At 39.4% G+C, this 23,812-nt stretch overlaps 3 protein-coding genes and 1 long non-coding RNA gene across 4 annotated transcripts; 2 read left to right on the forward strand and 2 right to left on the reverse strand.

The window, feature by feature from the left end:
• Positions 1 to 834: 834 nt before the first annotated feature.
• Positions 835 to 2,182, forward strand: LOC124637192. Its single transcript, XM_047173551.1, has 4 exons — positions 835 to 861; positions 1,105 to 1,257; positions 1,691 to 1,831; positions 1,991 to 2,182. The coding sequence occupies exons 1-4, from the start codon at positions 835 to 837 to the stop codon at positions 2,180 to 2,182; spliced, it is 513 nt and encodes a 170-aa protein (XP_047029507.1).
• Positions 2,183 to 7,773: 5,591 nt separating this feature from the next.
• Positions 7,774 to 8,901, forward strand: LOC124637179. The gene is made up of 2 exons (XR_006985190.1): positions 7,774 to 8,027; positions 8,728 to 8,901. It is a non-coding gene; the product is annotated as an uncharacterized LOC124637179 (long non-coding RNA).
• A 332-nt stretch (positions 8,902 to 9,233) lies between these two features.
• LOC124637142 (neither inactivation nor afterpotential protein G) lies at positions 9,234 to 15,345 on the reverse strand. Its single transcript, XM_047173488.1, has 11 exons — positions 14,901 to 15,345; positions 14,400 to 14,602; positions 13,913 to 14,137; positions 13,540 to 13,752; positions 13,079 to 13,242; positions 12,397 to 12,557; positions 12,049 to 12,170; positions 11,412 to 11,595; positions 10,900 to 11,047; positions 10,140 to 10,313; positions 9,234 to 9,384 (listed from the first exon to the last, which is right to left on the reverse strand). The coding sequence occupies exons 1-11, from the start codon at positions 15,025 to 15,027 to the stop codon at positions 9,249 to 9,251; spliced, it is 1,857 nt and encodes a 618-aa protein (XP_047029444.1). The 5' UTR covers positions 15,028 to 15,345; the 3' UTR covers positions 9,234 to 9,248.
• A 1,295-nt stretch (positions 15,346 to 16,640) lies between these two features.
• LOC124637088 (probable ribosome biogenesis protein RLP24) lies at positions 16,641 to 18,028 on the reverse strand. Its single transcript, XM_047173420.1, has 3 exons — positions 17,866 to 18,028; positions 17,461 to 17,783; positions 16,641 to 17,112 (listed from the first exon to the last, which is right to left on the reverse strand). Exons 1-3 carry the CDS (start codon positions 17,944 to 17,946, stop codon positions 16,938 to 16,940), a joined length of 579 nt encoding a protein of 192 aa, XP_047029376.1. The 5' UTR covers positions 17,947 to 18,028; the 3' UTR covers positions 16,641 to 16,937.
• Between the last annotated feature and the right edge of the window lie 5,784 nt (positions 18,029 to 23,812).

Raw genomic sequence — 23,812 nt, forward strand, 5'->3', positions numbered from 1 at the left:
AATGATACGATTTTTAGGATTTAATCATAGTTCCTTTGATCTCAGTTTGCAATATATGATGCAAATTATTGACCTATTTTCCTCAAAATCGGATTCCACTTTTTTAGATTAGTCAACGCACCTTGTTATGCCTTCATAGAATTGCTAAAATTATTCCTAGTATCAAAATATGATATCTCTTTATTATCATTGATGATCCAAAAATACCCTTTGTACTTAAATAATTATGATTGTATAAATGAGTTATTATATCGACCTTAACTAAATTGGTTCCGTTGTAACCTATGCGCATACATTTTGTAACCTTTGACACAAATACTGGGATGTTAAACTAACATTATTGAATTCACAAGAGTCGCTCTTTTCTGATCTTCAATTGCCCTGATGACGACATATTTGTAGATTCACGATATACAGACAAGGAATGAGCGTAAAGATGATAATGATTTCTGATTGTAAAGTCAAAGAAAGTCATTTACAAAAAAAATCTACGAGAAGTTCCATTGGTTCTTACTGGAAATGGGATTGTACACACACACATTAATAGTTGAGAGAGTTTCAATCTCCACTGGCTTTTACCCACTAGGTTCCCAATATTTAAAGGTTTTCTGTAGACACTAATACGAAACCCTAAAACCAACGAGCGACTAATAACTCAGTCTGATGTCTAAATTACCAGAACATCCAACCTCAATTTGGAAAAAAATAACATTAGTTTTAATGATATAAATGGAAGTTAACCGGCCTGGTAGAGTGAATATTTAAAGCGGTTATAATATATTTTTTAATAAGAAAGAAATGAACCGAATCTTTCTAATTGTGTACATTATATTAATGCTTGTGTTTGGTTATTGGGCAGCTGTAAGTGTTAATATTTCCTGTATCGTGACGTATTAAGTATGAATGTTGGACAACGGGGGAGAAGTTGAACAAAAAAGAAAAGGATGTATCGCTTGAAGGGTGCCATGATTGATAAAAGGAAGAATAATTTATAATGTTCACGTCATAATAGATTAGAAACAGGGGCAGGGAAACATAGTTGGGAAAAGGCTAAGCAGATGAGATCAGGATTAGAAGCAGAATTAAAGTACAATTTGTCCCCAGGAATCTTTCCGGCAAGAACGTGCGAAGATGAAGTACTCCAACCCGAAGTACATAAGGGACGTGACCGTGTTCACCGGGAGGAAGAGTCGCAACGACCCTTACCTGACCAACATGACGGGTACCATACTCAAGCCGTATGGGAATAATGTCACTGTAAGTGGCTTGAAGGAACTCGTGGATAAGTATCAGCCAAGGGTAGATAAGTCGAGAAGCTAAGCAACGCCTAATGCGGTCCATGGATAGGTAACCATGCATGTTGAGGAAGGCGCAGATCCGTTAAATTTTGCAGTCCTTACGTGCAGTGAGAAGCCACGACGTCTTCCAACCATGTGTGTGTCCATTTGGTATTGAGGTATATGAGTAACTGTGTGGAGGAAGCAGGAACTTGCTTCATATCACACACTGGTCAGACACTTCATATCATACAGAGTAGAAACAGACACTAACTTTGGGAAAAGGTCAAGCCAATGATGAAGTGATTAAGTGCAGTGAAGTGAGAGTGTAATTAGGAATGGGCTTACCTACTATGCGGATATCTTAATCGAGATGTTTGTAATAGAAATGTCTCTAGAGTATTTTATTCCAGGTAGCTGTGGTCCTGACCCTAAAGTCTGGCGGCGACTTCAAGTTTGCAAACAAAGTGTGTGACAGCTTCAAGAACAAATGGATGAATGAGTTCATGAGCTCTTTCACCAATTTGACCTTCAACAAGTGTCCTTTGCCTGTTGTGAGTACTAGTATTAGTAGCCTCACTTAGTATATGTGATAGTGATTCGTTCATTGGTATATTTTGCTGGTATTTAACGAGAGCTGTATCCTCAAAATTTTTGTCCATCAAACGTTCTTTAGGTTCTTTAAGTACCGATGCTTTCTCCTTTCTCCTCAGGCACGTTACACATACATCAACATGGAACTTCCGCCGAAGAACATCCCGGTGCCCATAGCTGACGGTGACCACCTCATCAGGTTCCAACTGTATATCACGTCTAACAAGGAGCCGATCCTGGAGATTGAGACCTTGCTGCACTTCGACCATAATGCTAGGAAAACTAAGCCAAAAAAAGGCAAGAAAAATTAAATGTATTTTTGAAGGGATAAGTTGTTTTATTTTTTGAAAATGCTGAAGAATCTGCGAATCGGCTTTGGAAAAATCTAGGCACTTAGGTACTTTAGGCGAATGACCTAAGTGACCTTTTTTGCATGCAATTTATGAATAAAACTAGCTGTTGCCCGCAACTTCGTCTGCGTGGGCAATATAGAATCGTCAAAATACTACTTATCCCGTAGGTGCATTCTTTCACGTGACAGTATAATTAGGATTAGCACTTAGCAGTCGCTTAGATTCAATGATCAAGGTTGTGTTGTGGATGTGACCATTTATCTAAACAAAAGAAGTAAAGTTTGTGACGTTGTGAATATCTCTGGATCTAGTCAGCCAATTTGGAAAATTATTACGTATAGTGCGTAAGTAATTTTCACAGGAAACAGCTATAATCTATGTCTATATGCTTTGAGTCTGACAAAGCTGTCATTTGTACATTTTCTGCAGCTGCTGTGACTAATCAGAAGCCAGAAAGTCTGTCAGTCTTACCATGGATAATGTCTTGTAATGTGACTGGATTGAAGAGATCAGATAGGCAGTCGCTCCAAGCAAAATATTGGTACTCGAACAGATTCGGCGACTGGAAGCCAACACCAACATAGTTGGGGAATAGCTGGATGGATGATGAAATGAGTCATCATCATCAGCAGGCGCATAGGGTAGGATAGTTTCACTTACTCACTATGGTAAGGCTGACCCCACATTAGGCGTGCGCGATCCTCGGGCGTGTGAGTAGCGCGGGCGTCGCGAGCGCGCTGCGTGAACATCGCGTTTTGCTGCCCTGCGGCATGTGTGAAGAGTGCAAGCGACGCGCTCGCGGCGAGCACGCGGCGCTCGAGTTGCGTTCTTACCCCTTCGCCCGCTATCCCCGCCGCCCGCTAAACGCCTTAGCAGTTAAACGTCAAGGAGAGCGGCGCGTGCGCGCCGCGAGCGCGCTACAAATGCCGCAGGGCAGTAAAACGCGACGCTCACGCAACGCGCTCGCGACGCACGCGCGGCGCCCGCGCTACTCACACGCCCGAGGATCGCGCACGCCTAATGTGGTGGCCTAAGCCGGGACTCCACCGAAATGTTTGAATTAGTTCACGAATAGGCAAAATGTACGTATCTGAGAGAGTCCACTTCATGTGTTCGTACTTGAAACCTGCAGTTTTGCCAAGATTTTCAAAATGTACGCTCGCAATTTGTCATTTCTTGGTGGAGCCAGCAAATCAAAAGAAACATAAGTGTTGTATACTGTGCGTCACTACCGCACACTGGGAAAATTTCGCTCTTGCGGAGGACGTTTATATACCATATTTTGTGTCACACGTAAACAGGACGACAGTAAGTATCCACCGAAACACTTTCAAAGATCTGATGAACGAACAAATCAGACCTGACTTGGTCACCTGGGGCCAATCAGAGCTCTATGAAGCGATAATACGCTTTGGCTCCTACTGTTGTTGTGGTTTCTGAAAATTTATTCACCTCATTCAACGATGAATGTAATTCTGATGGTACTATTAAGAACACTTGCTTAGCGCAGAAGCTGACGTTGGCAGGTCAACTCTTTTGACTTCTCGAATAGGATACCATTGGTTTTTGTGCAATGCACACCTGCAATGCATTCTGGATTAGGGTAGGATATAGGTGGATAGGATTTGCAACAGAGAACAATTCTGTCTTTGTAATTGAATGATATCAAACGTAGTTTTATATAAAAGGTTTTTTTTTAGACTTGGCTCGGGTCTAACTGAGACTGTTCGTAATCGTGAACAGTGTATTAATTGCGATCGGAAGTTGAAAGTAAGCATGTCTCTGGTATGCGACGCGTATTTTGTACGTTTTGGCGATTATCACACTAAACTATGTTTATGAAAAAATTCTGATATGAACTCCATCTGTAACTTTAAATTATAATTAATTGTTCCACTAAAGTCATCATTTTTGACATAATGTTCAAAAAATAATTTAGATGGCACCGTTTTAAATTTGGCTGAGATCTATTAATTTTCCTTTCATCAAGGTAATAATTATAGTTGGATTTTGATGTGGCACGGCAAACTGACAAACACTATTGAAATGTCTATCGAAAAATTACACTACGTGTTAAAATATGGTGAATTACGGAAAATACACAACTCCATCTGTTGAAATAATAGTATATAAAGAATGTAAATGGTAATTCATTGTTATTTACCACCTCGCTTCTTGATGTATTTTATTTACCACAGATGGAGCTACTTTAACCTGTACTGTTTTGTCAAACAGATTGCGTGTCGTAATATTTTACATCTTGAATTCACTAAATTAATCATATCTTTTGATAGAGTGAACCGATTTCGATGAAACAAAGCCTAAGTAATACCCCAAGTTACGTAGAACTTTTGTATATAAGCATTGTCTGCATTAAGTTCGTAGATTTTACGTGAATCCCGAACAAACAATCACTTTCTACAGATTTATTATATGTATAGATTATTATATGTATAGATGTTTGAAAAAGTGGTTCGATGCAATAGTTAGTACAATAATTGAATTTTAACTATTCCATTCATAGCATGTCTGCCATATTTATTTGTATATGACCTAAAGTCATGCCTAATATTTAGGTATTATACGGAGTTATATGTTTGATTTCAAAAGTTGATTCTGAAACTTACACCTACATAAAGCTGAAACTTTTGCTTAAACCCGCTAATCTCTGGAAGTACTGGATCGACTTAAAATTTCTTTCAATTTTTTATAGCCTTTTCATGGATGAAGGCTAGTCTACGGAGAAGTTTCCATGGCACGCGGGTTAAACCGCTGGTGAAAGCCAGATGATAATAGTATAGTAGACTGTTCCACGACCCAAAAACCATAGGTGACAATTAATTATAGTGCACTGGACTGAAGAAACAGTTACCATTTATTTTGTGCATCTATAACGTTATGTAGGTTTTTTTGTTACAAACCTACGCGCACACTGCAGATTAAACAGTTGGCTGATTGTAATAGGAAAATTGTTGGCCCTTTAGTAGGGGAAAAAATATCAGTTCAATCAGTTTTTAATCGGTCTGATATCGGACAAATACCTGATCGTTTTTACGTGTGAACTTCGATTTATCTTCATACCTACTGATTTATGATCCTAAACAAACTACCTTTCGGGCGACTAAAAGAAAAATTTAATGCTTGTTAGAAAGCGAGGTAACTACTGAACAAAATCCGACCATTTTCAGGCTCCTACTCCCGCGCCATCCAGCCACAAACCTCTCGGAACTTGATCATTGTGACATGCACTCGCGTCAGTTTCTGGCTACATTAAAAACGTACCGTGTTTGAAACCTCAGAACTTTTTTATTGTGAGCTATTTAACCAAAACTACTATGGATTATCATAATACAGGTAAGAACAGTTTTATTTGTTAGGATTTAATAATGTTTACGTGTATTTTTAAGGTTCAAAATCAATTCTTAAAGTTCAAAATGTTTGAACCATTTTTTAATGAATATTGTACTTTCCACAGTGAATATAGTTATCTTCCAAGTGCTTTCGGCTAATGATTTCTGTTGTAACGTATTACAAACACTGTCAGATGATAGATATTGCACACATTAGGTGCTTCTTTTTGCTACTTTTGACAGAACTTAGACGTTACTGCTGGTGTAAACTAAAAACAATTAACCATTATTTTCAAGCAAATTATTAAATGTTTTCTTTTTAACACGCTTATTTATTGTTTTAGGCATACCAGGGAGCTCTATATAACTACAAACATTTAAGTAGAGAATACCTGTTCAATATGATTTTTATCTAATGAGTTAGTCAATAAAACCTTCTCCAAATCATGAATATTACTTTATTTTATCATCGTATCAGCCCATAATACTCACTTTTGGATTAAGGCCTTCTCAATAGTTTTCTGTAAATATTACTAAGTCCTATCTACTTTACAGCAGAAAAACCCGCACTAATAGTTTCGCCCGGCTAAAAATGCAAAATACCCCTATGTGCACCGTTTAAACGATACAATTTATTTAAATTACATATAATCAACATAATACAAGCAATAATTGACAGGATGGCATTTAATACGAATTACAGACATAGTTTTTAGGTAGATTTAGTTTTATTTGTTTGCTAACATGACGCGTTTGAGTATTTTTTTGTTTTTATTACTAACTGCCAGTTTTGCTGTAAGCATCTTTTTTTTAATGTTATTAAACTTAACACAAAAGTATCGGATATATAAGTGTTACGGAAATAAGTGCTTGTGAATGTATACTTACCTAACCAATTATTTATTATTTTGTCAATTTTTAACCTCCGACGCAAAAAGAGGAATGTTCGATAAGTTTGACCGCAGCTATGTCTACCTGTGTCTTTTCGTAGCATCAGTGTCAACAGATTTTGAGCAGTTTTTTAGTTGAAAGCTGGATTTCTAATAGTTTCATGTTTTATGAAAATCGGCTCATTATGAAAAATTATCTAGTTCTTAGCTTTGTCTTCTAATCTCTTGTCATAAAAAGGCAAGCGTATAGAGGTCAGTCCGGGCTTTTGATCCTGTTTGGTCTCAGTAAGAGCCCCCTATTTTTGTTTTACCTACCTGTTTCTCTTATATTTTTAATATAAGATTTTCCTCTAGTGTCAGCTGCAGCAGGAGCGAGCGATGATACACATTTGCAACGGTAAATATGTGACGGATTGTAATGCCATGACCCGGCGAGCCAAACGCGGGGACATGTACAGAACTAACTTCACAGTTATCTCGAAATATTCTTGGGGTAATAATGTTACGGTAAGTACAATTATGAGTTAAAGTTTATTTACTATTTAATCCTAACTAATATTATAAATGAGAAAGTAACTCTGTCTGTCTGTCTTTCTGTCTGTCTGTCTGTCTTTTCTTCACGCCTAAACTACTGAATCGATTTGTGTGAAATTTGGTACAGATATAGTTTGAAACTTGAGAAAGGACATAGGATAGTTTTTATTACAAAAAAATATAAAAATAAAATTTATTCCGGACATATAGCGCCACCTATTGGTCAAACCAAAAATCTACCGGAAGTTACTATTCCACGCGAAAGAAGTCGCGGGCAAAAGCTAGTTACAAATATAGTGGACACTACAACCTCCCTTAAATAACAATTTTGACTATAAAACGATTAACCTGGTCAAGATAATAAAGGCGTAAGATTTTTTTGTGCCCACTGTCATATTTGCTTGTTTTGTTTTGGCTAAACCCAAATATCGGGTGTGTCGTTCACAATCACATTAAATCATATCGCATATACTTTATGATATTCTATGGCGAATTGTAAAAAAATAACCTAATCCATTCAGTGGTTTGACCACAGGAGTCATTTTTCGTTTTTATAATTTACAACATCATGTGTAAAGCAGAGTTAAAGTTAGGAGTATCGTATGTTTTGATCAGTTGACAGCTGTCAGTTTTCAAGGGAGAATTTCAGTTGTTTGTAATGGCTGACTTTCATATGGTGTTCTAATTTTTACACATTTTTATTCCATTTACTTTGTTTGAAAAAATCATTTTTTTATTTTTACGTATTTTTCTTTTATCTTTGTGTTAATCGACATATATTAACCAGTATATTAACGCATTTCATTTAATGTGATTATGAACGACACACCCGATATAATAGGTTATATTTTAGTAGCTTATTCGCCGAACTAATATGGAGGATATTTTCAGTTCAAAGTGACGCTATATTCCGAAGGAATGTCAATTCAAATAGCCAACTCAAGAGTGTGTGAAATAAAGGAGGTCCCGTGGTTGTACCATTTCATCACAAATTATTCGAATATGCGTGATACTTGTCCTTATGCTGCGGTAAGTTATTACCTTTCTTAATAGAATTGATTACCTACATATTTTACTGGAACTTATGTATCAGTAAGTAGAAATGTAGAATTTTCTAGTGTTAAAATGCTTAAAATAATGATACAATTTAGTATGACGATAATTGGACGTAGTTATGCAGAAACGTTCCAACCCACAAGTCACCCGAAATCGAGTTATTGTGATTGAACAGCCTAAAATTTAGCATATGGTTATCTAAACTCAATATAATTCAACAATAAAACCTCTAGTACCTTTACTAGTTAGAATAAAAAAAGAATACAACTGAAACGCGTAAATGCTTATATCTCAAATTCAAGTTTAATTTGAGATATAAGCATTTACGCGTACAGTGGGTTGGAACGTTTCTGCATAACTACGTCCAATTGTAACTAGACCCATAACTACCTAGGTAGGTACGGTAGACTGAACATCAGTGGTAACTGTCATGCACCTTAACACAATAGTAATAAGTACGATTTTCCTATAAAACTGGTACCACTGACCTGAAGTTGACTGTACATACATACTTATTCAAATCAAAGACATGATCATATTTTTTATCTGGTTGCATGAAGAGGATGAAATCACTTAGAATGAAATCACATAGCTAAAATACAATTATTCGACATGTCATTTTCATTGTCTTTTAGTTCTTGTACCTACTAAACTAATAAATTTTGCCTTCCAGGGCGCGCTTGGGCTGTATAATTTGGAATTTTCTGCGAAAAACATTCCTCCATCAATCCTGAGCTTAGTGAAAGGCAAGGTGCTTTGTAAGTTCATCTACGAAGTCACTAAAACACAAGAGCCTCTTGTAGAAGCATCTCTGCTGTTTCGTTGCTAGTAAAGAGAATTATGCAGATTTTTTGTTTTATTAAATTTGAAGTTCTAGCTACTCACTGGAACCCTGGTATCTCCTATGGAAGATAAAATCAAAATTAAGCTTATGCTAGCTTTTTTCGATTTAAAGTTGCTCACGTCTTTGCCCAGAAACCATTTTTGCATGCATGTACCTATGCTTCGAAGTTAGTTGTGAACCGCCATTAAATGAATTGGCGGATACTATCCTACTCAGAGTTATCCACCAGTTGCCAATTTGAGTTTTAAATGAAAAGGAATAAAAAAATACGGTCGAATTGAGAACCTTCTCCTTTTTTAAGTTGGTTAAATAGGTACTGAAATAAAAGACATATAATTTTAACTACAAAGTTATTTATTATGTCCATATCGTATAAGATCGGCGGCTCGCTCCGCCATCGCGACGATCACAGAGTTCGGGAACAGCGACACGGGAGAGGGGAGTACACTCGAGTCTACTATGCGCAGTCTTGATACTGATTTTACTCTGTAAGAAAAAACAAAAGAAGAGAATGGTTATTACATATTATGTAATAAGTGCCAGTAAAATTGGGCCACTTCGATAGAAAAACTTTTTTTCAGCACAAACAAAAAGACGTAAGGATATGGACAAACTTTTGGAAGAAATCGTCATACCTTTTTTTGCGGTGGATTTCTGTCACCGATCTGTCCGTTATTTTGCTATTAGTGACCAAACTTTTAGGCCTCTGCCTCGAATTTTGCGGGCAGCGGGGCGGCGGCGGCGGCGCGGGAGCGGCAGGATCTTACGCGTATAATCAAATGGACCGGCCCTCGAATACAGCGGCGCGGGAGCGGCGCGGCGGCGGGCAACGAGCGGTGCGCTCCAGTCAAGCGGTGACCGCCCGCGTTGGGCGTCTGCATTGTAGGCATAGTGTTATACATTTTTTTTGTGACGTATCAAAATGTCTTCGGACGTGCAAGAGCTAATTATTTCGGCCATCTTTGAGAGGACACCCATATGAAACAGCAAACATAACAGGACACAACACTACACTGCTATAGTGCCGCGCGATCTGCCCGCTAGTTTCGAGAACAGGTATGCGTTGCCCGCCCCGCTCCCGCGCCGCCGCCGCTGCCGCCCCGCTGCCCGCAAAATTCGAGGCCGAGGCCTTAAGGAACTTATGTCATGATTCAATTAATAATCGCAAAACAACGGATCAGTTATACTTAACTTCATTTCGTAAGTTCGTTGTAAAAGTGCCACGAGTATTGTTCGCTAACCGTAACTCATTGTCTACGACCATCCCCCCCGCGCAGGTGCCTCCCGCATGGTGTCCTGTCACCGCTACCTCCCTGATGATGCACTCCAGGTACGCGTCAGGTGGACTCGGTGGCACCTTCTGTTTAGTAGCTTGGCTTGGCTTGGCTTCTTTAGGTTGTGACTGCTTCTTGCCGCTTTTATAGAAAAAATATTTTATGTTATATGGTATTTGGCTTCAAGTAGAGGTAAATAAGTGTCAGGGTACTGTTTTGTTACACCCACTGATGAAATCGTTGAACAATGATACTTTTAAATAACTTTGGCGAATTCAAAAGGACCTATAAAATCGCGGGAGATATTTCTTAATAACTTTGAAAGCATCATCATGCCGAATATTGTTAAATATTTCCTAGAATGGCATCATAACTGTTCTGTTACAGCCTTTTTATCGTCCCACTGCTGGGCACAGGCCTCCTCTCACGTGGAGAAGGATTAAGCATTAATCACCACGCTTGCTCAATGCGGGTTGGTGATTTCAGACTATATAGTCCAGGTTTCCTCAAGATGTTTTCCTTCACCTTTTTATCAGCCATTGGTGTCCAAGATATACTTAGAAAGTACATACAAACTTAGAAAAGTTGCATTGGTACTTGCCTGACCTGGAATCGAACCCACACCCTTATACTCGAGAGGTTGGTTCTTTACCCACTAGGCCACCACGACTCTTATCATAACTATTGATGACAAATTATTTCCTAAAATAGCCTCATTAGCACTTACAATTTCCTCCTCCTGAACACAGGTCCTCTCTGTTCCTCCTTGGTATACCTCCAGAGAGAGAGGCATCGTTCAGGTCGTGGCCAGTGTATCCGAGCTCCTATCTCTACGAACGCCTTCGACGATACTAATTGCTCCGCTCTTCGAATTGCTGAAGAGCATGACGAATCCAGTTTAAATCAATCAGTCAATCAATCAGTAAAATATTTTAGATAGTTGATTTTAAAATAAGAATATTATACCGTATCTATACTTTTGGTAGGTTAAGTAAAGTATCAAAAAATTGTGGACCACAGGTGTAGACTAAAGAGGTGTGAGGATAATGTAACTATAATTTTGTAAGCAGGGTAAACTAAACTTAAATTTAAAGGACATTCGACAGATTTGAGAAATTCTATGGAGTACATTACAACAGTCTCCAGCCCAATAGGCTAGAACTTAAGAACTTGCATTTATATCTTGTTTTTCCGACGATCAAAAAAGCGCTGAAGTATAGCTTAGTTTGAAATTCCTACCTTTAACCATGCACTGGACATCAGAATACTGTTCCAAGTAGTTAGGGTCTACCACGGGCGGAACCGAGGTGATGGAGTCAGAAAGAGTGACACTTCCTCTCGAGGAAGGCTGCACGCACGTACAGAGGAACATGAAGCCTTCCTTCTTCGTGTTGTTGTAGAAGGCAAATGTGTCGCGGAATACCTGAGGGGTGAAATTCAGCTTTAGTAAATTGGATGTCACCGCCTAATGTTAAACATAGACCATTTCCAAGAGTGCTAGTAATGTCATTAAGTCGTCATAAGCCAAAATGTAAATTGCTGGACTGCTGCCCAAGCTGGAGGGATTTGCCCAAGCCCATCGTACTGGGCATGTGTGTTGGTGAGCGTGCGAATATTGCCACGTTGCTCAGGCATCTTTTTCACTTCACAGAGATACATGAATTTTGGTAACCACTACAATAATCTATCTATTGAAGTTTGGGCCAACTCACCTCATCCATCCTCCGAGTCTTTTCCCCAAACTATGTTGGGGTCGGCTTCCAGTCTAACCGGATGTAGCTGAGTACCAGTGTTTTACAAGGAGCGACTGCCCTATCTGACCTCCTCAACCCAGTTACCCGGGCAACTGGGTTGAGGTTTACTTGGGCCAACTCACCTGTGGCTTGTAATTGGACAGATCTCGTAACAGTCTCTCGCTGGCTGTGCCCATCGAGAATAGCATAACGGCCGAGGTGTTTTGATATTCCACGCCTGATAGTGGAGGAAATGATAGTAGCCCTGCAATAGACAATTTTCAGGTCATTGTATTAAATATTATATACGACTTAGGGATTACTTAAGTGCTATTACAAGAAAATAAATCGATAGCAATATTCTCATATTTTAGAAAGACGCTTGATGTCATAAAGTTGGGATTATTTCTAAAATAAGTTCCAACTCTCAATAGAGGAGGAACTGCACGGCCTCGAAAATGCTTATTGATAAGGAGTTCTGGTAACCTTACCAGTATTCTTCCAGAAGTATTCTGCCACTGTGCTGAAGGTGAACACCTTGGACAGCGTGACGCTGACCGGTCTCTGTATGCTCACGTAGATGGGCATGTTCATGTGGTCGTGGAAGTTGCTGCCCACGGCCGCGTTTGATGATACCAGCTTTATTTTTAGCCTAAAATTGTAAGATTCTTCATTAGTCTTAAACCTCTAAAGTAGAGGGTAAAACGAAAAAATGAGGGTACATTACTAATTAACAATATAATTCATAGATTTGTTTAGAACTCAAACAGTTTTAAGTGAAGCAAGTGAGTGGGCAGTGTCCAAGTGTATATTGTTTAGGTAGATACCTAATAATAATGGGAATATTGGGGTAAATCATGATTGTTCTTAAGTGTATTGTGTATATGTGACAATTATATTATACCATCAAGTAGCTTTATGTTATTTCAAACTAGCTGATCCCGCGAACTTCGTATCGTTCAAACCTTCCCTGGACCTCTACAAACATTTTAAAACCAAAATCAGCTCAATCGGCCCAGCCGTTCTCGAGTTTTAATCAGACTAACGAACAACAATTCATTTTTATTTATATAGAAGATAGAAGATGTGATTTGTACCTATGTAATGTGGCAGTACTAATGGAAGTACATATTCTTGTCGTTATACTTGACCGAAAAAAAACAGGAAACTCACCTATGCAAAAGTTCCGGTGGTCCGATTCCTGATAGCATCAATAGTTGTGGAGTTTTTATAGCTCCTGCTGACACTATGATCTCTTTGTTCACGAATATATTGTCCAGCTCCCGGTGATTCTGAAGGATATACAGCGAAGATGCTGTGGTGTTCTCAAAACGTATCTGGAAAGACAAAAGTGTAGGTACCTACATAACTTGAATGCCTGATAAATTATTGTTGTTGTGATGGTAGGTAATGTCAGTGTACATTGCGTTGGACTAGTACCTAATCGCAAAACGCTAATGCTGTAGTGTATACGGTGCGTCAGGTTTGTTTCCCGGGTTAGAAAGAAATCGCTTAGAGAGTTTTAAGAGCTCTTCGCGGAGTTTGGAAGTTGTCGTAAATGTTGCTCTTTAAGGTGTCAATAAGTCCTGATTTCATAACTTTAATAAAAGTTGTGTTCCACTTCATATACTTACAGAAATTGCTTGTGTTTTCAACAGCACGTGCAGATTCTTCCTCCTTAGTGCAGGTCTCAAATACGCGTCTAAACTAGAATGTCGAGCACCGTCTTTGATTGTCGCCGTGGGTTTCCTAAAGATCGTGTGTTTGTTCTGGGAAGTTAACGACGCTAGTCTGAATGTGTTCATCAGTTCATTCTCTTCGTCTATCAGTTTTAGTTTCATTGGCACCTGGAACATAAAGATATTTATCAGAAGAATTAGGATATTTAGGGGTCACTAGATCTCCCATTCAATTTTTTTTACACACTACACAATTTCGTTTTTTGTAAATAACTTAAGTGTACACGTAGATCTAGAAAGTCTCTTTCGATGTTAAACGTTATCTCACCTTGGCTGCAGGACAGTCCCCATCAACAGCACAATGTCCGGAATCGAACTCACTCCTCACAGTTCCAAAGGCCTTTATGAAGTAAGGCCTCAAATCCTCAGCGCTCCACCCTTCAAAGCCTAGCTCTGTCCATCTCTCGTAGTCTCCGGGAAGACCAAAGCCGTGCATTAGGAAGTTTATTTGGCCTGACCCACCGAGGCCTCTTCCTCGTGGTATGAATTGTGACTGAAAGACAAAAAACTTCATAATAGTAAATACGAGTACCTGCGTTGATCCAGTTCTTACTCGGAATCAAATTAAAAAAAGTCGAGGTAGGTATTTATAATGAAACTGTTTCCTTAACTTTGACATTGACGCCCATTGATCAATTCGTCAATGTGGTACCTACGGTTAAATAGATAGTGAAATGATGCAACCGACCTTTAACGAGATATAGGAAAGATTTTTTAATAGCGTATATATAAATAACATCTATTGTTAAAGTTACCCGTCCCCAAAGACCAAAAGACGAGTACTTCTGCGGCTTGGTCCTCACAGCCCAGTCGTCAGGGCCCTGCTGGGCGGCTGTGGGCGTCAGTGGGATCTTGGTGAAGTAGCCCATGTGGTCCCCGGCTTCTATGAGCAGGACCTTGTTGTTCGGGTCCTCTGAAAGGCGGGAAGCGAGCACACAACCCGCTGTGCCGGCACCCACTAAACACCATGTTTTTTGGTTATAATAATAAACTAGTAGATTTATACATATAAACGACGATGTGTGAACATTGTATCTAAAATGAAATCTGCGTTTCAGAAAACTGCTTTTCAGATTGATTTGTCTGTAGCGAAATAGTTACGGTACCAGAATTGGTGGTTATAGTAACCTTACGAAGGGTAGTAATAGGAACAATAATATTACACAAGCAGCTTATTGAGTTAACAATTCTCTATAACCGATCGCATTTTGGTAATGCTAATTCTTGATAGATAGGTATTTATGTCTGAAACTCACCAATAATATAATCATATCGTTTTTGCGGCTTAACAATAACACTAGTGTACACATTCACATATCTTTGATACACCACATACGACACACACGCCATCAACAGCCCGAATATATACGAGTACAACGCCATTCCTTGTTCCAAACTCCTTTTAAAAGTTTTATAGCAATGTATTGTCAAAAGGCATAACTTTAATTGAATTATAAGGCAAACGGCCACTTGAAGACAGGAAGGAATGGATTGCAAAGCGGAAAGCCTGATAACTCCGCGGTTTGATTTGTATAATGTTATTTAATTCTTACGTGTGTTATAATTGAATTAGGCAGGGGTGGTCAACATTAAGGACCACCTCAATTAAACTCACTTTGTGACTGGTACCTACGTAGCACCTTCTTCACAGTGACTGATAAGGTTATTTTACCTTTTTTTTTTTTCCGACGTTAAAAATCATCAAATGACCCCTCCCGCTGTGGGTTAGCAGCGGTGAGGGAGTGTCAGACTCTTACTGACTAAAAACCGTCGTGTTCCGTCATAGGCCTTTTATGTACCAGGGCCGCGGTATCTCTTTCGAACAACCCGCAGCCCCGGCAGGCCTTGGCCCTGCTGGGCCCCGCTGGGGTTGCTGACATCTCTTTGAGGAGCGCGTGGAACAACGCGCGCCGTCGACACGGGTCTGTCGTCTAAGTAGACAGAGGGACGATGAGCCACCCGAACTCACCGCCCACAGACCCACGCCTACGGTGGCCAGGAGTCATCTCGCGACACCCGGCGCCCATGGTGTCTACCTGGTCCAGCGCGGCGGCCGGGATGAGAGGTGCGAACTCTCTGGCGTTCCGCCTCCTCCTTCTCGAGCATGACCGCTTCGCAGAAGGAGGCGACGGCATCCCATTCCCTCTCGCCCCGGACCATGGCCTGAACCAGGGCCGACGCGAGAGGTCGCCGCCACCCAAAGCTTCGACGAGGACCCGGCGGTGCCCCTCCCATGCGGGGCACACCTGGACTGTGTGGTCCACCGTGTCCTCGGGGCTGTCCGCACAATGGTGACACCCGGGCGCCTCCTCACGACCGATGCGGTGCAGGTACCTCCCGAAACAACCGTGTCCGGTGAGGACCTGCGTCATGCGGTACGTGAGGGCGCCGTGACTCCTCCCGAGCCGAGTCCTCAAAGAGGGGAATTACCGCCACGATGGTGGCGTGCCCTAGGTTATTTTACCTCAGTTTGTATCAAATAACTTTTTTAACTATTTGAGGAATTTAAGTAAGAAAGTGTGAACTTGGCTCTGAATAAATCCAAAGGGTGATGCTACTGGGTGACATTAGTAATGGTGGGAGCAGATCAAAACAATCCACAAATTATATGTTTACGGGTACAAAATGTTGATGGCACCTGTCTGCCAAGAGGATTACTTTACGATGCTCTACCGCGGCAGGAAATCAATACTTCTTTTATATTACGACATGCAATATGTCATGTTGTGGTGGATGCCGTAATTGTAAGGATTTCTCGAGACTACTGGATTCAATAGTTACTGTTACACTTATTATAATTGTGTAAATAAAGAACGTAACTTTTTTCATGTTAAGTATAAGAATATGAAATAAGAAATGAATGCCAGATTCAGAATAATAGCCATGTGTTACATTAAGATATCTGACAAAGTTCCAAAATTATTTTTACTGTTATATTTTTAATAGTTTAATATGATAGGGTGGAAGATAGGCAGAAAAAGCATAATAAAAAAACATTTTCACTATAAATAAGTTTAATTACACTGTAATAATCGATGAACAGAAAAGATTGTGATTATTACAGAATAATTTAAAATTGCATTAAGAAACTTCTTCACAATCTTAATTAAGTTCAAGTTTAACATTTGCAGTTATTAAGCACAAAAATAAAACTGAAGACCTTATAAGAAGTGGCATTATTCGTTGGTTGTCAAAAATCTTGGCATCTTCAAGTACTAACCAAAATGAATCGTTACGTTAATGTGTTCAATCACAGTTCAAAATAATATGAACTCCTAAAATAATTCACAGTTTTATAATTCAATGTCTCCACCGTCTTCAATCATCTCGCCAGTAGCGGGCACCATGACGGGTGCCTCAATGACTTGTTTGCGACCCTTAGCGTCAACCACCTCAATGGTCTCAGGCTCAATGTCCATTTCCGTCTCCTCTTCCAATTGTCTCTGCTTAAGACCAGCTGCTGGGGATCTGAAAATAATTGAATTTTTGAGAATATTGTTATATCTATTTTCAATTGTTAAATAAACTATGCAGAGTTTAAGTATTGATGATAAATAAATATTTCATAACCATAATGTTTAAACTCTCAATTTGATAAATTTTATGTAGTTTCATACAATGAAAGAACTGACTGTTGCTGTACTTTATATAGTTTACACACAAAATAAATGCTTTTCTCGTGCTGTCATGTTTGTAAATAAACCAGTAAACAAACTACAATACCTTTCCCTATCACCTATTTATCTTGCTTTGTCGTTACGCCAGTAACACTAGTCTGATTTATTTAAATAGAATAAAAATATAGTCAAAACTTACTTGATCAGTGAGATATCCCGCTGTACTTCCCTGACGTCTCTCTGCCACTCAACTTCTCTGCCCTTTCTCAGTCTCTGCATGATGTGGTTATTACTTCTTCTCTGTCTGATCTCCTCGACCTTCTTCATAGCTTCAATGGTCTTATTCCATAATTCCCTGCTGTATTTCACAGGAGTGTGGCGGCGCTTCTCAAACTCGAAAGATGGGTCAATAGCCAGGTCTTTGCCAGCGGTCTTACGGTAAGCTTTGGTCCATTTGGTTTTACGCGGGTTCTTCTTCTTTTTGAACGCTGCGTGGCATTTTGAACGACAAAATCTGAAAATCTGTCAAGTTGTAGGTTAGTGGCGCAATGTTGTGGAATACTTTTAATGTAAACAAAATAGGTAAATTATGTTCAGGGCTTACCTTGCAGTCGTTTCTGACGAATTGGATTCCATGTCCAGGATATATCCTGGACGAACAGAAATAACAAGTTTCTATACGCATTTTTTACACGTGCTGTTTTGTTTGGTCTCGCACGTCAAGAAGGAACAATATGGCTGACGTAATGTGACGTTTAACTGCAGTGTAGCCATAGTTAGAAAAGCAATATTTACATATATCATAAATACAATGTTTCATTTAAAATAAAAACTAAAGGAATTTTTGACAACAATTAAATTCCCTATCGGTTAATTGCACCATTAAATAAATTAGGTTTGACATCAGACTTTTTTATTTCTATTCCCCACAAGATGTCACTAGTGTCGCATCTCCACCAATTAGTATTACGATCTCCTAAAAGATATCGCTTGTTTAATTAGTACTACTATTCCCTACCAGATGTCGCTAAAGTCGCGCCGTCATAATTAGTGTGGCTATTCCTTTCTAGATGTCACTAGTATTGTACCAACTTCAATTAGTATTAGGTGATCTTCACACTGCCCCGCATCACGCTGCATCTTGCGTGTCGACGCACCTACGCGCGTTCCTGCGGGAGTGCAGATCTGCATCATCGTGCGGGTTTTTCACGCACTCACGCGCGTAGGTGCGTTTTGTAAATTCACGCACAGCGAGTTCCATTTTCAAATATACACGTCACGCCCATTCAAAATCACGCGCGGCATTGCGGGATTCAGTGTGCCATACCTTGCGTCTCGCCCCGCACCTACGCGCGGGGGTGCGTGTTTCTCCGCATGTATGTGCGTGATCCGCATGAACGCGCGTGGATGCATTTTCAGTGTGTTGGACTATGCGTGTTTTCCATACAAACGGAGATATTTCCATACAACGGAAAAAAACGCATCCACGCACTACGCTGCATCATGCGGGGCAGTGTGATAATCGCCTTAGGATACATTGTTTTGAATTTACCAAAACTGGATAACTTTTCAATCACCCTGCTCATTTATAGTCTTCCTAAAATACGTTCGTGTTTACACGCGGCGATGAATGGTTAGCTTCTAAATTACTTAATCGTTCAATGCGGACAGATGATAATGAATGCATTTCCTCAGCCAAACGTGTGTAGACACAGATTGAATTACTTCATTATTTATAGCTATTTATTATGCGGTATCATATTTTTATGGACGTGTAAATTTTTTCTCAGTTTTGGCTCGTTAGTGTCAAGTTCTACGATAAAAATAAAAAAATAATAAAGCGTAGGTTGCTTTTATTTTCCGGTGCATCATTAAGTTTAGCAAGTAGATTTAGTTAGCGATGTAGATCGATATAATAAATTATTACGAAATCATACCAAAGTGTTTCTTTGGTATGTGCAATAAAATAAATGTAAAGTAAATAAAATGCTTCGAGATTATTCTTTCGAAGCTGAAATAATAGCATGAATTAAGTTCCAATAAAATCATCGGCTGCCTAGCATTTTACTAACTATGCCTGCCAGTAGGCATAACAGTTCATATGCCATTAGATACAGTGTTGTTCATGAAGCGACCGCCTATCTGATCTCAACCCTTTACCCAGTCAACACGTACCTCTTACTTGGGTTAAAATATAGGTACTAAGTTCGAAGCACCAAATACTTATTCCGAATATCTCAATGACAACCAAAATATCCAAAGTGAGTCACGGATTAAAACAATATAAAGCACTAACTATATGACCTACCGTTCAACCCAGACGTTTATTAAAACAGATTGTGATGGTAATACCTGGTCGCCGGTGGTCCATTCATGCCCGCCACGTCGCCTAATGAGATGACCGTCGTGCGCAGATTCGCCATCGTCTCATTACGACCTGCGAACATCATTACCAAATCGTCATTCCCATTACGCACGCGTTCTGAATTCAAATCGTGCGAATTAGACGAAAAATTCTAACGCATCATTAAGTTTTATGGGCATTTAATTTATTTTTTTATGGCTTACGTGCGCTGCGTGTTGGCAATTGACTCATTGAAGCATATTGTAGGTGGTAATGTTGGTGGCATTTTTTATAGAGCACGTGATGTATTTTTTGCAAGTAATTATTATAGGCTCGTATTTTAGAAGTTTTATGAGATGGGCTTACGAATTACTTAAGAGATATTTTTGTGTTAGTCAAACCATGAGCGCACGGAATTTAGATACATTTTGAGCGCTTAGAATACCTATTTGAAAACGATAGAAGGAATTTCGTAGTATTAGAAAGCAGAATTTTTCACATTTTCCTCCGATCATTTAGAAGATGAAAGTGATCTAGAAATATTTAAATGAATTAAATTATGTTCAAAAGAGATAAACTTTTTGTAGCAGGGCATTGCAGGCCCTTTAAAAAACACTGTAAACTGTTGAATAATTGAGAGCTCAAGAAACCTCGACTTAGTTAAGCAATTACTCACTCTGTCACTATACAAGGAGTTTCATTCATTGCCCCCCTACGCCTGAAGGCATGCATGAGCAGGACATTTTTCATAACCCGCAGTTTGTCAGGCATTTTTCTCCGTCTGTGTGGGGAATGCGAGTCGGCCATTCATCCAGTTCCCACAAGTACAACTAAAAGTGACGCCTTCATTACAATTCGGTGCGCGTCGCATGCAAACACACTGAACGTGCGATTTTTTTCACCAACACTGTTCGTGTCGCGACGTAGGGCCGCCATGCTTGGTTAAAGACCGCTTTTTAGTTTATATTTTTGTAGAGATATATGAACGTTCATCTTCTTTTTCCTCCTGCCCTGTTCCCAATTTTATTCGTGGTCGGCGCAATATGTCTTCCGCTTCCATTTCCCTGTCACTCGTCATACTGAAACTCACTCCCTTCCTATTCATGTCATCTTTCAGGCAATCCATTCATCTTTTCTTAGGTCTTCCTCTTCCTCTCCATCCTTATACAATCATACTTAGCACAGACTTTGTTGCATGCGTACTATCCCTCCTCATTACATGCCCATACCATGACAACCTTCTACTTCTCATCTATGAACTAATTAATTGTGACACAACATACTTACATAAACAGATAAGACATATATTTTAGAAATCCACTGAATTAACTTGAAAAACGATTATTAGCAGACAAACAGTTATGAGCCTGCGCTACCACATTGTGCATTATGTCGGTATGCATATACAAGTTAATCGCATCAATACTGGTTTATTCATTACCTTGTCAACATTAATGTTTGAAATCTTATAAACTTTTACTTAAGTACGCGTAAGTTCGAACATGTGCTATAAAACCCAACATTTAACACCTAGGACCTAGATAAATTCCTAGTCTTAGTAGTTTAAGAGTCGCTCGCACAGTAGTACACACTGCAAACTTTTAGTCGGCTCACAGATTGTTGGGGCTCTCATAATAGTAACTATATCCTCCGAGCCTTTTTCCCAATCATGTTGGGGTCGGCTTCCAGTCTAACCGGATTCAGCTGAGTACCAGTGCTTTACAAGAAGCGACTGCCTATCTGACCTCCTCAACCCAGTTACCCGGGCAACCCGATACCCCTTGGTTAGACTGGTGTCAGACTTACTGGCTTCTGACTACCCGTAACGACTGCCAAGGATGTTCAATGACAGCCGGGACCTACAGTTTAACGTGCCATCCGAAACACAGCCAATGGTGTCTAAGATATACTTAGAAAGTACATACAGACTTAGAAAAGTTGCATTGGTACTTGCCTGACCTGGGATCGAACCCGCGCCCTCATACTTGAGAGATTGGTCCTTTACCCACTAGGCCACCACGACTTTTTTCTCATAATAGTAACTATAGCTATGTGAAAATGAATGGTACACATGTAGCAACGATTAGGTAATGACCGATATCAGACGACAGACAGACTAAAAGTTTTGATTGAATTAACGTTTTTTTTAAAGATATATTTTCCTATATAACACCGGGCAACTATCGGCCGACTGTTTAGTCTGCAGTTTACTTTTATGCATCCTATTAAACCAGAAACTAGTGTGAAATGAATAGTGTACGAGTATTTTGTAGGTCGGTGACAGATTCCTGCTGGTGACCTTCACGCGCTGGCTATGAACCTTGCACATCGTTAAACAGTACATAGGTGTCGTGTTTAATTTTATCGATATACTAAAGAGTTGCTATCTCTAAGATCTGAGCTTTTAATACTCCACAATTGCATTTGCGGCGCCACTGATCAGTCTGTGTCAACAAAGATCTTAAATATGTTATAAAAATCTTCTCATAGTGCTTTACTGTTTACAAGTGAATAACTTATTCTAGAAATCGATTCCAGACGCCATTATAATTGGTTGCTTGAACATAAAGTGAAGTTTCTGCTAATGCCGTGATAGATTTACTTAGGTACACATTTACTACCTACTAGACGCTGATTTCCAAAAACATAATCGTAAATATTCTTACTCAGCACGAGTCAGTCCATTACCATTATATTACTGGACATAAGCCTCTTCAGCATGCCACTGAGGTGTTGAATTTTATCTCCTTAAAAAAACGTCAAATGAGTAAAAAATAAAGCCTGTAACAACCTGAGACACGTCCGTCAAAAGCAGAATTCGTGGGCACATTAAGTGCATGCAAAAAAGTTCACGTCTGCATTGGAAGTGATAAATGAGGTGACATGGGGAAACCGTCACGACAAGCATTGTGATTATAAGTATTTCTGATTTATTTATATGGAGAATGCTGGGTTGCTGTTGGGTTTTTAAGTCAATTTTACCACTTTAATTCATGGAATTGTGGAATGAGAACGAAACACTTAGAGCGCTTGCAAACTAGGAAATTTTGCCAGAATAGGCAAGAACTGAGCGTTGAAATGCATAAAAACCGAGCAGAAAATCCGCAAGCTTGAAAGAGCTTTTAACCCTGAATACAATTTAACATCTTACATTTAATTCAAACCTCAACGTCTTTATAAACGTTTTTTGCCAAGGCAAATAAATCGCACTATCCAACAGACCAACCGTCAAAGCGACTCAACAGAGACGTATAAATCATAAATGTAATGTCCTGAATACAGACACCGCCACCTGTCTCCGCCTGAGTTACGGACGAGTGTGGACCACGCGCGGTATATCATGTGGGAAGCCATAGTGACAGCAGCATGACGTTACAAGCTGATCTACAGCGTTAGCTTTGTATCAACCGTGTCATTATGTGCATAGATTCCTGGGCTATTGAAAGATCGGGAGTGAATGAACTGGCCGAATGAACGGTGGAAATGCTATTGAAGTAAGTGTCTCTACTGGTGAAGGGGTCATTGCAGATCTACTGAGATTGGAAGGAGTTCTCTCTATAGTCATGCTTGAAGCATAAGTTTAGAAAGTAAGTGAAGAGAAGATAGTAAAAGATTAAAGTATAGAATACAAAATGCTCACACTATTCTCGTTATAAAAATCTGAAACAATTATAAAACCTGTACCAATCTGGTATCTACGCTATGAATATATTCGTGGTCTAAAATGTTTAAGTTTGCAGTCAATATAAACCTGCCATCAAGTTTCAATTATATTTTCCTATTCTTAGCCTTCAAATAAAACATCAAGTTTATGAAAAAAACTGAATCTATATTTGCGTATAATCCAGCCAGCTAGCGTAACACCTATAAAGTGAACGTGTTACTAACAATTTCCCTTTGATGTGCCGCGCGTGCTGCAGTCGGCTTTGTTCAAATGATAAATGTTCGTGAAGCACTGCTTCTAGTGTAGCGATGATTATTACAATGAGTTGAAGTACTGTTTTGGGAAAGTCAAATGTGCCGTTTGTTTTTTATAAGTAGGTAAAAGCTTTTCTTTGTATCGAGCGAGCTGCAAGTTTCAATAACTTAACAAGGTCTAGGCTCAGATTTTATTCAAATCCGCCTGACGATCTCTGACTTGTAATTTTAACAACGACAGTGACTTTTGAAAAGTCGGGGGCGCTCAATATCTGAAAGTGCTAGTTAA

The sequence above is a fragment of the Helicoverpa zea genome, chromosome 15 (genome assembly GCF_022581195.2).
Source record: "Helicoverpa zea isolate HzStark_Cry1AcR chromosome 15, ilHelZeax1.1, whole genome shotgun sequence".
NCBI lineage: Eukaryota > Metazoa > Arthropoda > Insecta > Lepidoptera > Noctuidae > Helicoverpa > Helicoverpa zea.

Bases quoted from the DNA above. Each gene is read 5' to 3' on its own strand.
- LOC124637192 (XM_047173551.1), top strand. From the start codon at position 835: ATGCTTGTGTTTGGTTATTGGGCAGCT. The intron at 862-1,104 runs GTAAGTGTTAAT...ATTTGTCCCCAG, and splicing joins TGTTTGGTTATTGGGCAGCT to GAATCTTTCCGGCAAGAACG. The intron at 1,832-1,990 runs GTGAGTACTAGT...CTTTCTCCTCAG, and splicing joins ACAAGTGTCCTTTGCCTGTT to GCACGTTACACATACATCAA.
- LOC124637142 (XM_047173488.1), bottom strand. From the start codon at position 15,027: ATGGCGTTGTACTCGTATATATTCGGGCTGTTGATGGCGTGTGTGTCG. The intron at 13,243-13,539 runs GTAAGTATATGA...TTGTCTTTCCAG, and splicing joins TGAAAACACAAGCAATTTCT to ATACGTTTTGAGAACACCAC. The intron at 12,171-12,396 runs GTAAGGTTACCA...TGTCTATTGCAG, and splicing joins ATACTTCTGGAAGAATACTG to GGCTACTATCATTTCCTCCA.
- LOC124637088 (XM_047173420.1), bottom strand. From the start codon at position 17,946: ATGCGTATAGAAACTTGTTATTTCTGTTCGTCCAGGATATATCCTGGA. The intron at 17,784-17,865 runs GTAAGCCCTGAA...ACAACTTGACAG, and splicing joins TCGTCAGAAACGACTGCAAG to ATTTTCAGATTTTGTCGTTC. The intron at 17,113-17,460 runs GTAAGTTTTGAC...AATTATTTTCAG, and splicing joins CGGGATATCTCACTGATCAA to ATCCCCAGCAGCTGGTCTTA.